Source organism: Notechis scutatus, chromosome 2 (genome assembly GCF_049901735.1).
Source record: "Notechis scutatus isolate UNSWTSFEM ecotype Mainland chromosome 2, rNotScu1.2, whole genome shotgun sequence".
Taxonomy (NCBI): domain Eukaryota; kingdom Metazoa; phylum Chordata; class Lepidosauria; order Squamata; family Elapidae; genus Notechis; species Notechis scutatus.
This window is the reverse complement of record NC_142010.1, coordinates 196,663,154-196,680,089: the sequence shown is the minus strand read 5'-3', so window position 1 is coordinate 196,680,089 and position 16,936 is coordinate 196,663,154. Positions and strand designations below refer to the sequence as shown.

General features: G+C 34.3%; 1 protein-coding gene across 12 annotated transcripts in view; it reads left to right on the top strand.

The window, feature by feature from the left end:
- Nucleotides 1–16,936, top strand: part of KDM4C (lysine demethylase 4C) — a 204,782-nt gene that overhangs the window by 178,380 nt on the left and 9,466 nt on the right. For all 12 annotated transcript variants that reach the window (XM_087957743.1, XM_087957736.1, XM_087957742.1 and 9 more), the window contains exons 19-20: nucleotides 10,349–10,534; nucleotides 12,106–12,276. In XM_087957743.1, the coding sequence (XP_087813869.1) occupies nucleotides 10,349–10,534; nucleotides 12,106–12,276 (357 nt within the window). The remainder of the gene's footprint in view (nucleotides 1–10,348; nucleotides 10,535–12,105; nucleotides 12,277–16,936) is intronic.

Sequence of the window (16,936 nt, the reverse complement as noted above, 5' to 3'; positions counted from 1 at the left end):
GAGAGTCAAAGCACTGTCATAATTTACTATGCAAGAGTTATTTTGTGGATTTATTTGAAAGAATGTCATTTTTGATAAGTTTAGAGATTCCTGACCCATATTTAATGCTCAAAACTTTAACTGTTCTGAAATACAGTAAATCAGCTTCTGATATTTTAATAAAAATGAACAAACCACATATCTTTCTAAGTTGCTTTCCTCTTAGAAAAGTGTTTATATCAGTTTTTCATCAGAAAGATACTATCACAGTTGGTTTTGTAGCTCCTTCAATTTTGCATGTTTTTATTCAAAAACATTTATTTAAATGGTAACACTATGCTGAGTTTTCATAAAGCATAACATTTTATAAGGCTTCAATCTTATCTAGTTTTTTTGTGGGGGGGAATAGACTACACTGAACATAAAGCATTCCATTCATAGTTTAATAACTGGACACAAAGACAAGTGAGAATCGGCATAACTCTTTATTAGCTACCATAAACATAAAAAAAATTTAATACTGTGAAGAAAAATATCAAGAGTGAATACTACTACAGAAGATAAGCTTACATTAAATTTCCAAATGAGATATTGTCATCAAAAATTTTAAGAGCTAAATTGCTTGCAGTAAGCCATGGTTGAAATTCCTTCTCACCAAAATTAGATTCTCTTATTTGAGGATGATAGTAGAGCGTATGTGGAGATAACATGTTCTAAAGTATCCAGAAGAATCCTTGTCACCATGTAGACCAAACACATTTTGAATGCTTTTATATCGTGTGATATAAAATCTAAATCATTATGAACATGTCACCAATACAGATTGTTGAAATAAAATGTTACGAATAATTTTGGTATGTTTGTATATTACGAATTAATACATTTAAAAATATAAATAAGGATCAAAAAGTAAATTTAAAGGGAAATATTACAAGCAATCACGTGAGTTGTAGCTCCAACTCATTACAATACTCTCTCCTCAAGCTAAATGGTCTTTAAGACTATGTCTTTTGCTCTCCAAATTCATGGAGACCTAACCCTAATCCTATGAGGGTTTTTCCACAAGGGAGATTTTTCAATATATTTTGCTAGAAAACGTAGTTAAGACAGGGTAGAAAAATATGCACCCACCTAACCAAACCAATATGTTCCTAATCCAATGACAATGTCCATTTTCCTCTCTGAATTCATGGAGACCTAACCCTAATCCTATGAGGGTTTTTCCACAAGGGAGATTTTTCAATATATTTTGCTAGAAAACGTAGTTAAGACAGGGTAGAAAAATATGCACCCACCTAACCAAACCAATATGTTCCTAATCCAATGACAATGTCCATTTTCCTCTCTGAATTCATGGAGACCTAACCCTAAGTGGATTTACCACGAATTGGAATTTGCCATGTATTTTATTAGAAACTGTCATAAGGCTCAAAAAATTTGCATCCTCCTAACCATATTGGTTGACTCCAAATCCATTGGCGATGTCAATTTTGCTCTCCTAATTTGTGGAGAAATAACCCTTACTAGATTTTCTGCAAATCAGATTTTCTCATGTATTTTAGTAGAAAATGTAGATAAGGCAGGCTCAAAAACTCTGCACCTTCCTAACCGTACTGATGGACTCCCAATCAATTGGTGCTGTCCATTTTACTCTCCGAAATCATGGAGACTTAACCCTAATTCTAAAGTATATAAATGCCATTTCATCTATAAATGCTGATTACAGAATTACACTTATACTATATGTGTGACTTTCATGCATATTTCAGAAGCAAACACATTTAATGAGGCAGTCAGTCTTTTAACGAAACATTAAAGCTGTCAGTCTTTGGTTTTACAAATGGTATTGTAAACAAGTGTATATGCACATACGCACACATATACATACTCACAAATCTACAGTTACTATTATGAAGACTTTTCTTTGATTTTTGTCCAGTTTATTGAAAGAAAAATATAATTTCTGTGGTTGAAATTGCTGATTTGTTTTTGCATAAATCTTTCCTTTATTATAGGTGAGTTGATTATATAGTTGTTATACAAGTTTTAGATCATTCATTCATTCAAATCTTTAGCTTAAGAACAGGGCTAAAGACAAACTCACGTTGTCAAGGCGGTGTTACGTGACGTATTGGGTCTCCCCCCCCTTTTTTTAAACTGGGTGGAGTGGAGTCAGCATGTGATGCATCCAGCCTATGAGCCACGAGTTTGACACCCCTTCTCTACAATGTTCAGAGGAAAGAAAGTAGGTAGGGACTTGAATACAAACCTCCAGGCCTGTCAAATATTTGAAGAATGTATAGCGCTTAGTGGCTTTGTCCATTGTAGAGAAGAACTAAAACGAGGTGTAAATTATCATGCTTCTAGGTTATTGCATAGAGAGTTAATATTATGCATTTCAAATATTAAATATTTTGCTTCGTGCAGCACAGCAGTAACCCACGACTTCTTAGTCAAAGTACACAACAGCAGTAGCAGCTATGTATCTTTTGGGTAGAAAAACGTCACAGAAGACTACATCTGCCTTTGTAATAGTGCAAACACAATCATTATTCAATTATTGCTGTTCATATCTGATTCCTATGAACTTTGAGATAGATTCATAATTTTATCTTTCAACCAACCTGAAGGTGTGGAAAACCTGATGTTTTCCAGTTTATCATTTCTACAAATTTTATAGATTAATCTTATTAAAAGCAAATAATCTCCAGTAAAATGGAAAGGACCAAAGAAACTGCCCTATATTTTACTGAATATTTGTAATCCTTCAAGCAATTGTTGTATTTCAGGATACAAGCCAATTAAAGAAAGAATGTAATTTATGGTTAACAATGATGCCTTTATTAACATTTAAGAGACAATTATGAATGTAGATTTGTCTACAATGTATGTGAGAAAATAGCAATCTTTATACCAAGAACTGAAGCTGATAATCTATGTTTTACTGTTTCAGGAGAAAAATGATAGAGTGGAATATACTTTAATTCTAGCCTGCAAAATATTTTATTCAGGGTCTATGTTTTTGTGATTAGCAACTAATACTTTCTATTAAGCCATCCAGTGGAATGTAAGGACCAATTTTTCCTGCTTATAACATTCCATTTTCATTTGTAGCCTCAGCTTACAGGCTCTATCAGCTTCAGGCCTGTTCACAAATAATTGCAATTTAGTTCAATTGGTTTTACTTGCAACAAACAGACCTCAAAACAACTTCCCCCCACCCAGTAAATAAAATAAAACCCCAGTTTTAAATTTCAGGTTGCTTATTTTAAAATCAGTTGGACTCTCAATAACATAATTTGAATAATAATATTTGAAGCCTTTTCGTAACTAAGTCAGGTATATGCTTCTAATCATTCCCTTAGTGATATTTAAAGTATTAAATATATATTTGTTGCTATTTAATACATAATTTTATGTTATAATATTTATTGTAATATTCAGGCTATATATCCTTTCATTGAGGCTTGATACGTTGGGTCTCTCTCTCTCTCTCTCTCTCTCTCTCAAATAATACAAAATGGTCAAGTACTCAGTGTGAATTGCATAGAATAGCTATTATTTTCAAATTAATTTCCTTCTCATTTCCTTTTCTCTTGTTCTGAACCTTTTAAAAGAAATAGAATAATATTTCCCCATGTCTTTGTAAGATTAATATATGTACACATAGTATTTTCCATGCCTCATCTGTCTGGTCACTAAACTGTCAATAAGCTCATGCCAGAAACTGATATCAATCAGATTTACCCAGGCTTTAGATGTTTTAGTACTTTTTTATTGATAAATTTTTGTTTTTGATTTTTTATATTCTGCTTTTATATTAATATTTTATTAGCCATCTTGAGTGTTCCCAAGATAAACTGTTACTAATGCACTAATCTTGTCACATGAAACAATGTTGAAATATCACATATATTCAGGTTGTGATATTTTCAGGCAGCAGATTCTTTTCCTTTAAGTTCAACATTTATAATACAAATAATATATGAACATATTGAAGAAACGCTTACAGAATAAAGCAAGTGTATTTCTTAAAATAAAACACTATGAAATATAATATTGTTTAATGTTTAGTGCTTTTTCAACAATAGGAGTCTTTAAGACTTTAGTATTTAATCTTAGAGTCCTTTAAGATTGGATTAGTATTATAATGATAAGGTCTAGCATTTGAATATGATCTGAGTATTTTGAGTATATTTTAATTCATGAAATTAGAAGTCCAGAAGATTAGTATCAGGAGATAATTGCTCATTGTAAACTGTTTAATAATTGATAAAAATTTAGGCATGCTCACTCACGTTGAATATTCACTCATTTTGTGTTCTGATTCTAAAGGAATGTATGAAAATATTCTGTAGGTATACATGAACTATATTTCATATTTGTTTTAGCCATTTTTTTATCCATTTAGAATGATTTTGGTGATACCATTATATTTGAAAACATTGCCCCAAGCAAACAACACCAACTTATTCTTTTATATTAATGTATTAATTATTATTAATTTATATTAATTTATTTAGTATTATAGCATTTGTACAAGCAATTCCTTTTATTTCTTTTCATCTCGGTTATATCCCAACTTATTGAAAGAACAAGTGATTTTCACTACTGGTTAAAATCCTGATTCCAACTTACGTTGCCCTACAGGTTTCTAACAGGAATTTCAAATTCTGTTTCCCAGTGCATTACAGTGAACTTCCAAATGTCTAGTCTGAAGTTTTTCTGCCTAATCTGGAATATGTTTCATGCTTCTGAGAGTCTAAATACCCAAAAGTACCCAAAAATCAGGGGTAGGATTCAAATTTCTTAACAACCGATTCTGTGGGTGTGGCCTAATCTGTGGGTGTGGCTTGGTGGTCATGTGATTGGCTGGCATGGCTTGCTGACTGGGCATGGCTTGGTGGTTGTGTGACTGGCTGGGCATTGCTTGTATGTAAATATTATAAATATTTATGTAAATATTGAATTTTTTATTTAAAAAAGAGCAACTTTTACCCAAAATCAGGCAAAGGAGGCAGGCAGATTGAGTTGTTCACAGAATCACAGATTCATTCAGAGATCTATCTTTCTGCCATCAGCTACCTGACTCTGTCACATAAAATTTGCTTGCAAGCAAATTCATAAAATTTGCTAGCAAGAAAACTCATAAAATTAACTCACAACAAACCATGTATGTAAATATTGATTTTTTAATTTAAAAAAGAGCAACTTTTACCCAAAATCAGGCAAAGCAGGTGGGCGATTGAGTTGCTCACAGAAACACAAATTCACTTAGAGATCTATCTATCTGCAATCGGCTACCTGAGTCTGCACTGAAAAATGGAAGCTTCGGTCCTAAAGAAGGTTCAGCTCTGCTTTTAGATTAGCTAGAAAGCAAGAAATACGACAATTTCCTGCAAGAAATATGACAATTTCCTGCTTTCCAGTTAATCTAAATCTCCCAGCACAGCAGAACAGCTGATGGTTGGGGGGGGGAGGAAAAATAGCAACTTAGCAGGCACATTTGATGGTGCGCATGCCTAGGTAAGGAGTGAGTGGGTGGGGCAGGGCCAGCCAGTGGTGCAATTTGCTGGTTCTCCAGCAGGTAGAATCCCACCCCTAGTGAGAGTGCGTTTTGCGTACATGTACAGACCATTTCCAAAAAACCTCAGCTGTGCCTCCCGGACAGCTGACAAGCACTGTGTGCAGCATTTCAAACTCCCCTTCTTTCCTGCTTTTTCAACCTCAGCTGTGCGACGCAAAGCAGCAGAGGTTGAAAATGCAGGAAATAAAGGACAGCCAAGAGCCTGGGTGGGCGGCCGGGCCAAACAGAGTAGCAGACACTGAACCAGTTCGGTGTCTGCTGCTCTTCAGAGCTACAGGTTCTATAGAACTGGGCCGAACCGGTAGCATCCCACCCCTGTATAAAATCAATCAGTTGAAACTTTCATTTTGTCAGAATTTGTATAAATAACCATTCTTCTTTTAAACCAGGGGTGTCAAACTCACGTCATCATGGCGGTGTCACATGACGTATCAGGACTTTCCACCCCTTCACTAAACCAGACATGGGTGTGGCCAGAACATGAGACATCTGGTCCACGGGCCGGGAGTTTGACAGCCCTGTTCTAAACCAAATTCCAAAATGTTTTATTTCTTTTTAGAAAACATGTAATTCTCAATTGTAATGATAAAACACATTTAAATAATATACATTTGTTTTGTATTTTGACAAATTCGTTATATTTCTTAGTAGTTGAGTCTCAGAAGCATGTATGCAGAAAATGGTTTAATGAACAACAAACTGCAAGCTCTTTCATCAACTAATTTTTGATTTTATAGTTATTATTTCCACAAACCTTTCCTACTTAAACCAGAAGATTAAACTCTCAAATAATATGTATCTTCTTCCCATGGGCTGGAGAAAATAAGAGCACAATTGTCTGAATACTTTATGAGTTATTGGATGTTTCCATTAAAATAGTTGAAATACAAGAATTGTTCAACACTTAGTAATTCATAGAAAGGCATCTTTTTTTGAGTTCCTGATGGAATTCTATGATTTAGAATAGAATAATGAGAAGGTGCATGCTGGCCCAAACACTGGCCTTGTTGTTTGTCATTACCCATACACTTCAAAAGCGCAGCATTTTACCTCTCCAGTGCAGAGGCATCCACCTACATAATTGACAATGGTCTTCTCTTGCCCAGACACATAGGGATTCTCGTGTCTCCTTTAAAAACATTGCAGGGCATTGCTGAAATGCCAGTAAGTAGCCTCAAGGAAAATGAAATTTTGATATGAGTATTTGTATCACATCAGAATTCTCTGTCAGAGCTTGCCAAGATTCCTCTTTCTAAATATTTGAACATGCAAGCCTTAAATGTGACTGAATATCTTAGGTCTGTTTCTGTCTCTCATGAGGTGTATGTGTGTGTTTTTAATTTAAATTATCTCTTTGAGGTTTGTAGGAGAAAAGAAAATATTTATCTTTTAGCTTATTGGTATCAGCAGGCAAACTAGTCAGCCTCAGAAGGATGGAAGGTTTATTGGTTAGGAGGCACAGGCACCCAGTTTGTGATAAAGAATTCTTTGCGGGGTTTTTCCTCAGTAAAATAAATTGCTTAGAGCATATTGCTCTGAATTTAATCCTTTCATCTTGGTCAATCAGTTTTAAATGGCTGCCTAGTATGAACTAGTTATTGCCTCCCCCCCCAACATTTTCTTTTGAATATAGAAAGATGTATGTTTTGTAACAACTAGAAATGTAGAAAGTGAAAAATATAACTAATTGGAGGGCAGCGTTCAGATATTCAGAGCTCATAACTGAATCTTTTAACCTTATCTTTGAGTTTATTTGTATTACCCCATGGTGGAAACCTGGATTCATTATATATGTATTTGAATAAAGATATCAAAAGTGGCATGACCATAAAGAAAGTCTGTTTTATTTCTGTCTTTAAAAATGCTTTGCTATATCCTTCACATTGTGGTCATGGACCTGTTTTATAGCTTTATCTGTGAGTGAGGGTTGGTTTTTTGGGGGGGAGGGGGCAGTTTTACTGATTCAGATGAGCTTTACTTTTTATGAAAAATAGGCCAGCATTTGTTATAAACAGAAATTGAATTGTATTTCCTAGGTACAGATCCATAGTACATAGCATACAGGAATTGATGGGTTTGATCTAATTGGAATTACAGCCCAGAACCTTATTTCTATTGTTTATTTTATTTATTTAATTTTATAGATTGCCCAACTCCAATGGACATTTCAAGGACATTTGCTGCTGGTATCAAATTAGACCAATGTAAAATTAATTTAACAAGGTGATTCATTTGCAACAAATGTATCTTAAGTGTATGAATTATACAAGTTTACTATATCATGCAAGTTTTTCTGGTTAGACATTTTGTTGATAACATGATTTTGGGGGCTCAGGATATTAGGTTAATAGCATATAATGTGCTATGTGGCTTTGTCACCTGGCTAGCAGGATTCCGTCATAGATGCTTTTGGATTTGGAAGAAATGACCACATTTCTATGAGTATCTAAGGCCTTATCCCATGGCGGTATAAGAAAATAATCTAATAATATAATGCAAGACAGCAACCAAAATATATTCAAGAATGAAATAAAAGAAAGGAAGAAGGACTTTATGACACTTCTGGCAGTCAGAAAATCCTAGGGATTATAGTGGACAAGTTCCTTCAAAGCAGGAAATATATCCTCCTTTCTAGGTCTGTATTGAAGTTCCATCTCATGGGACAGTTTTTGAACAGCTTATATAGGCTTTAAACATCATGACTCACAACAATTCTCGATAAACTCATTTCACTGCATTTTACCAAGAAAAGAAGGCTGATTTTATCTTATCTTGGAATGTATTGCCTACCTTTGCCAGATTGTCAGAGATTGTCTTGACAAATCCCTGCAGTATTATTTTTGGCAAGTTTTTTCAAGTGTGATTTGCCACCATCCTAGGGCTAAGAGAGAGAGAGAGCAACTGACCTGAGGTCATTCAGTTGATTTTGTTCCTAAGGCGAGACTAGTATTCCTGGTCTCCCATTTCTAGCCTGATACTTTAACCACTATGCCAAACTGGTTCTCTATTATATTAGTACAATATATATGAAATAGCTTCTGGAAAGTGTTTAAAATTATAAGTGCTGAAAAAAAAATCATTTGGTTAGTTTGGGAATTTAAATTAATTGGAACTCAGAAATTAAACTTTCTGAGAAAACATGCTTTTATACAATTTCTTGGTTTAATCCAAAGTATTGCATTAATTTATAAAGCTCTTACCACTGCAGTTTTGGGTGGTAATTATAAAAAAATATCAATGGCTAAAAGGTTCAGTCTTTCATTATTCTGGAGAAATTGAAATCACAGAATATATATTTCTTTGTTGCTCCTTTTATAAAAACATTCAAACTAAATTTATCCTATCTTTGATCAGCAGATATCATGATTGCTCAGACTCAATTTATGCCCAAAATGCTATTTACAGATGAATTGTCATTTGTTATGCTACTAGATTGAGTGCTGCAGCATGTAAATCTGCCAGATTGACCACATGAGGTCTTGCTGTTTCGATGTATTCTATGTAATTTTAGGTTTTAACCTATTTTATGTACAATTAAATATATTTACAGCCTAGACTTAGATTACCTTTTTAAAACTTTATTTATGAATCCTAGTCACTTTACACCTTTGGTAATGGATTTTTATTTATTGGTTTCCAAAGCTAGACTGTTTTAGGAGATTATAGACTACTTAAGAACATATTTCTTGTACTAGTCTGAGAATACTGAGACCGGAATAAAAACTAGCTGACTAAAAACTGAATTTATAAAGCTGCAGATGATTTTCGAGTCCATATAGATGTAGGGCCTTATTTTGTATTTGTGCACATTTGCTGAAATTGGTAAATGATACATCTTTTCATTTAGTCCTCAGAATGTGGAGCAGGTCATAATTAGGGATTTTTCTGTCAGTGGCTTCTCTATATATTATTCCCCGAAATATTACTTTAGTATCTATTTTGCTATAATCTTAATGCAGAATACAAGTCAGTAATATTTATGTTTACATATTAAAATCACTGCATTTTATTGGACTTGATCTATTATAGAATTTAAGGTTATATACTGAATCTCTTGTTTTTAATTAGCTTTTGATTGGTTTCAACATTACATTATAATTAATGTTTATAATGTTTATCTGGTACCTATTTCCTATCATTTTTCTCTGTTTATGGTTTTCATTTTCATTAATCTGCTTAAAGTTATTTTTTTAAAGAATGGATTCTTGTATTTTTTATAAAGTTTTCAATTAAGTAACCTTGCTTATTGAACTTTAGTATTCTTCCAGAGCTGAATTTTTTTTCCCGCTGTTCACTAAAGCAACTGGCTTTGTTGCTCTTTCTAGAACAAAATAAATTATTGAGCCAATGTGCCAAGATAACAAGAAAAAAAGAAATAGTAAAGAAGAATTACAGCTAGATGTGAACAGAGAGCCAGCATATCTGAACAGTTCTGTATAAATACTACATCAACAAAAGTGTAAATCTCCAGATATCTACAACATCAAATTTAAATACCTTATCCGTATTTCTCCTGCTGTACGGAAATTATTTTGTATCATGTAGTTGATACAGATATGTTTGTCATAAAAACATTTAACTGTTGATTAATTTATATATTTCCTTTTACATATTTAATATCTAACAGGTTATCTATCCAACTACAGTATTCTTTGAACTACATTCTAAACCACACAACCAGTTGGGAGCATGTAGTAGTTATAAATCATTGGACATCAGTACCTGCTAGACAATATTCAAAATTAAACTTGTGGAAATCCTTCCTTCCATTTGTACCTGCAGAAATGTATCTTCTGTCGACAAAGAATTAAGAAAATATCTGGTGCTTGCATCCAATGCTCCTATGGACGCTGTCCAGCTTCATTCCATGTGACATGTGCTCATGCTGCCGGGGTGTTGATGGAACCAGATGACTGGCCTTACGTTGTCTACATCACGTGTTTCAGGCACAAAATAAGCCAAAATGTGGTAAGGTTTTAGATACCATTGTTTTCTATATTGTTTTTAATTCAGACATATTGTTGCTGACATTATATGTCCTGTAACAACCCATTCTAATCTATTATATTAGAATAGGAAAATGCTAAGACTACTTAGGCTAGGTCAAAATATAAGAAATGAAGATTGTTTGATGAAATGTTCATTTAAGGTGCTGGTTATATGTTTGTGCTAGTTAACTTTTTTTTTAACAACTTAAACTCTCAGCTATATAACCATGGGATATGGTGGAGGTGCTCAGAAAATTTGGCTGATTTGGTCAAAATGATAACAGCATTATCATGCCACAAATTTTACTCCTTTCGAATGGGTGGGTAACATTGGGTGCATTGGAAGAAGCAGCACCGTTTTCATCACAGTGCCACACTGTTGCTCATGTCACTCTTGATTACCCCTTGCTTCTCACAAATGCCTCTGGCTTAGAGGAGCTCACAAGAGACCCTTATGTAAAAAACTAATTTGATGGCTGTACAGTAGCCAGGTGAATGTTTAGTGCTATAGTTGGGGGTCTATAAACAAAAGAGGATTTCTGCCACATGGTATTCAGAGCAAGCCACAAAGTGAAACCTTACCGAATGTTGCATAGACTCAGCTCTCCTTCTTCATCCAGCATGATGAACTGGACCCTCCTCTGTGAAAATGCTTCATAGAGTACAGTGGTGGAAGAGATGGGACTGAGGAGCTAGATCCATGGACAGATAACAGATAACAGATAACAGATAATCAGAGTTGGAAGGGACCTTGTAGGTCATCTAGTCCAACCCCCCGCCCAAGCGGGAGACCCTACACCATTTCTGACAAATGGCAATCCAATCTCTTCTTGAAGGTCTCAAGTGATGGTGCTCCCACAACTTCCGAGGGCAAGCTGTTCCATTGGTTGATTGTTCTGACTGTCAGAAAGTTTCTCCTTATTAAATCTCTCCTTGTTCAGTTTCCATCCATTATTCCTTGTCTGTTCTACAGGTGCTTTAGAAAATAGCTTGACCCCTTCCTCCCTGTGGCAGCCCCTCAAATATTGGAAGACCGCTATCATGTCTCCCCTGGTCCTTCTCTTGACTAGACTAGCCAAGCCCAGTTCCTGCAACCGTTCATTATATGTTTTAGCCTCCGGTCCCCTAATCATCCTGGTTGCTCTTCTCTGTACTTTTTGTAGACTCTCAACACCTTTTTTAAAATGTGGTGAACAAAGCTGGACAAACCTTTCAAACCTTTACTTCTTCTCAGTCTATCTTTTTTTTAAAGTAATACTCCCTGTTCCACATTTTTCCAATCTGGCATCATTTAGTCTGAATTATCAGTATCCATAAAATATTTTAAAACTCTACAAATCTCAGTTAAATCTGTGCATGTGTATATGTAAAAGGTGAATCTGTATAATTAACTTAGATAAAGCACACTTTTTACAAGTTTAAGTCTTGATCTGATTTAGATGAGGCAATCTGAGAACTTGTAAGAGGTCTTTAGGATCCAAGGAAACAAACTTAGGGAGAGAGAAAAAGAGATGATATTTGAACTAATTATATTGTTTTAATCTTTTAAAGAAAACCAAACCCTTTGAGAAAGCTGTCTCAGTTGGGCAAACTGTCATAGCAAAACACAGAAACACACGCTATTACAGCTGCAGAGTAATAGAAGTTACATCACAAGTTTTCTACGAAGTTATGTTTGATGACGGCTCCTTTAGTCGGGACACCTTCCCTGAAGATATTGTAGTAAGTATTTATTTTAGAAATGTTTTATTTTCTTTTTTAAAAAGTTAAATCAGAAAAATTGAATTATTTTTTGTGACCTTTCAACAGAGATAATTAACTTAATATTCTGTTCATGTTTGTTATTTCTTGCAGCAGAAAATTATCACTTTCTCAGGGGCTTCCCAACCTTGTTTGTGCTAATTAGTATCTACCATTTCTCCAAATGAATAACAACTAATCTTCCAAAGTCTTTTAATTAAATAAGAAATATGTTTTTAATAAAAGATATTAGAGTGGGAATTCTACATGTTGTAGTGTCTCAGAGAGGTAATATAACAAAATTCCTTGAAGAATTAACAAAAAAACTGTAATATTAAAATATGTAACAGGCAACATGATTGACATGAATCAAGTAAGATATTTTGGGTCTACATGTTTGATTATTGTGTTTGAAAAACTGTATTATTTAATGTTGCTTAGTTGGACTAAACAAAATGGCATTGTTTTTTGCATTTTGCAATATATATACTTACATTAGCACTTTAGCAGGAAGTTAACAGCACTACTTATTGGGTTGGTTAATTTATTACCTCATTCTGGGGTTGATTTTGCTACCTTGTATATCCCAAAATCAGCATTCTGATTTCATGGCTGGTCCCTTGCACCTACATAACCTTGAACATGTTAAATTTTCACTTGACACTGGTCCTCCTGTCAGAACTCTTTAAACTCCATTACATCAGTCAGATGTTACCAAGCTATGACAGCAGTTATTATGCAGGTTCTCTTTATTTTTGTTCCTTGGGAAACACTCTCTCCCTTTCTCTCTCTCTCTCCCCACTCTCAATATTTTCTTTTAGATATTTAAAAATACAAAAAAGGCCAAAAGAATGGTTTTCAAGCCATTACACTCTATACTAGTGTAATAGAGCTATTGAATGGTACAGCGTAGACAATTCATTCAAAAATATATTTTTTATTGTTTGTTCAATTGACCTATTGATTATTGTATTTGGAATCAGAAACCATCATGTTAAATGTTATGCATCATTATGGCCCATTTTGCTGGATTGAATAAGCCATAGTTGTTAAGATATTGCTGTGATTTTTGAAAAATTCTGTTTGCCTATGAAATTTTTAGCAGCTATGAGGAAAATAGTGAAGAATTCTTAAGCTGCAAATCTTTTAATTATTTTTGCTATTTTTGACTATTTTATTGCTTTTATAAAGATACCTTTTGGAGAAATATCAATTTTTGTTGGAAGTTTTTGTACATGGATTTATATAAGAAACTTAATGAGCTAGAATTGCAAGAAAGTAGAATATCATTGGAAAATATTCTGAAAGAGTCAGTGCCAAATAAGCCCTTAAAATTATTTATTAACTGATTGATATCCTGTCCTTTTTTGTATAAACTCAAGGTAGTGTGTATAACATTCCCTCTTCCTATATTTCTCTGCAACTATAATTCTGAGAGGTAGGTTGGCTAAGAGAACATGACTGGTCATTGAATATCCATGGCTGAGGGTAGCCTAGAATAATGTCACACCTAAGCAACTTTAAGATGTGTGGACTTCAACTCCCAGAATTCCCCAACCAGCATGGAAGTTGAAGTCCACATATCTTAAAGCTAGTGAGAAACACTGGATGAGAACTCAGGTCTTGTGCTGTTAGTCCAATATGTTAATAATTGCACTATACTCGCTCTTGAATTTTGTAGAATTGGCAGTCCAAAAACATGAATGTGGTGCTCATTTTTAAAACTAGAACTATGGGAAAAATTAGATGTATTGAAAATGAAGAATTACAAAATATATTCATTTTTGAGGCAGAAAGATTGATGCATGATGAAGATGAATGCAAGCATTTGTTTGCTCCCAGTGCTCTAATTTAACAGTGAGTATAAAGGGATAAAGAAGGGTTAGCCATGGCTTTTTTTATTAATTGCAGACATAAAATATACACTGGAAACATAGCACCTTAAGAATATGATTTGTGTAGAAAAACTAGAGCCCTGAAATTAACACATTGAAAAAGAGTAAGATTTGCTATGGTCTTTGTTTCCAGCCTTTGGTTCAATATACTGAATTAGAGTAAGGAGAAAGGTTCTGTTTGAGAGCAAGGCATATTGAGAAAAGGCATCACATTTCTTATATGGGTCTGTGTTATGACCTCTCTCTTCTCTACTGTTTTTCAGGAAGCAAACTTGCCCTTCAAATATCATTAGTAAAGATTATCCTGTCTTCCCTGCTAAGTCCTTACTTATAAGTGGTCTGATGTCTTTTTGGAAGTATAACACTTAAAATGGGATATTTTCAAAGGAGTGTCAGAAGGATTTAACTATTCATATCCCAGTGGTAATAAACGAAGCCATGCAGAAATGCTATAAAAATGTCATTAATGACTGAAGATGCTTTATTAAGGAACATCTAGATATGACACATGCGAGAGTGTACATCTTATTAGAAACTTCTCTTTTGTTTACATCTGCATCAAAGCTTGAGTTGTGGGAGAGAATAAAAACTATCCAAGTGGGATAGTGTGATTTGGAGCTAAGAAAAAATGTAATCAGGGCCAGATATGCCTCAGTGCTTCTCAGATAGTAAAAGAACAACATATAATTGTTTGAAGGAAACACCAAAGAACTTTTAGATTCCTTGGAGAAATCTTTGGGTGCTTTTCATTAGATAATATACCTGTAGCTTCAATAACGAAGTTTTTTTTTTTTTTTTAGAAAAATGCTTTCCTAATCATGCAATGTGCATATCAGGGAAGACTTATTTATCAAACTTTGTGCAAAAGCAATGTTGCTCTTGAAGAAGCTATTTCTCTAATCTGTTTCCCTGTTCGGCTAGCTCACAAAGATACCAAATGCTTTTTTTGTGTTCAAGCCACTGCACAATTTCAGTTTAGTTCACAACTGCATTAATGTGAGACCAGCTGCTATTTCCTGTTTGTATATATTTTGATGAGATTACAAGGTGAAAGAAGAGGTTTAAGGATATTAAACTTTATATTCCTTGATTATAGGAACACAAGTGAGGTAGTATGTTTTCCCTAGAAGGCATTTGGAAATGTATAGAATATTAATAGAAAGGCGAACTATAGTTAGGAGGGCAGTCTGAAATAATTCAATATTAATAATTCTTTTAGGCTTATAGTTACTATTTAATGCCTTTGTCTTCACATTAATAACAGGAGAAATATTGGGCTGAACATTTTTGCTTAAGCTATACCACTGAACCTAATAGGTAACCGCTGTATTTTTCATGACCTGGAGAGTGCCAAACTCTGTAAGCAGTGAATTAGATTGTAAATATCAAATGAATATTCAGGAAGTGAGGATTTTAAAAAAAATTAAAACAAAAACAAATTTAGATTTAAAATTAGCCAATAAAATTTTTAATTTTAATTAAATGTGACCTTAAGAAACAATATCTGAGAACTTAAACAGTAGCATCATTGTGGGTTATTTGATTACTGAATCCATAATCTGAAAATCCAATAACTCAGGTTCAAGTGAAAAACCTCTTGTAGATGAGGTTCTTAATTATTTTACTAAATACATTATTAATAAATTGGTACTCATTTCTAAATATTTTATCATATTGATGTTGCCCTTAAAATATATGTTTTAATCAAACAAATTAAAAGCAGTTTATTTTAAAATTAAATACATTCAGAATTTTCTTTGAATTAAAACCCACCATATAGCATCTTCATCATCGTATGTGGCATTTTAACTTTTCTGTCTATTAAGCTTATTTATAGTGTGATATCTTAATACAATCTAGAATTCAGCACACTGGTTAAGAACTAGTTTAGGCAGGGACACCATTACTTTCAGGAAGAGAACCTATGTTTATTGAGCCAATGGGCTAATATTCGAGCTATGACATGTCTTCGTTTGTAAGTCTTACCTTAGACCAGTGATCCCCAACCTTTTTTACGCCGCGGCCCGGTATCCCCAACCTTTTTTATGGCGCGGCCCGGTACCGACATCAGCTGGGCGCCGCCATCTTGTTTTGATGAAAAAGTGCTTCCGGTGAGCTTTCTACCCGGAAAAGCTCACCGGAAGCACTTTTTCATCAAAACAAGATGGCGGTGCCCAGCAAGCCAGCAGCCCGGTAGGACTTGTTCCACGGACCGGTACCGTCCACGGACCGGTGGTTGGGGACCCCTGCCTTAGACTATCTGCCTGGGTTCCTCCCCCCCCCCATTTTGTTTGTCTATTAATTTTTTTGTTTGTTGGAACAAGGAGAAAAGTGTTTTAATGCAGAGGATCGTCTTCTTTCTATTGCAGATGTTGAAGCAGCCTAATATAGAGCCACTCTGGTGTAGTAGTTAATATCTGCTCTAGAAATCAGGAGACTATGAGTTCTAGTTCTGCCTTAGGCATGAAGGTTAGCTGGATGACTTTGGGCCAGTCACACTATGGTTGTTGTGGGGAAAATAGGAGGAGAAAGAAGTATTTGATATCTTACTGCCTTGAGGTAAATAAAGAGTAAATTACCTTCTTATGAGGTAAATAAAGACAGGATAAATTCAATTTTTTTTAAAAAAACATGTTTTTATCTTGCTTTTTATCACACTTCTGCATTGTCAGCCTTGCAGTTACAGAAAATTGAATAGGCACATCACCCAGGTAAGGTCCTGGTACATGGTCCAATGGTGAAGGATT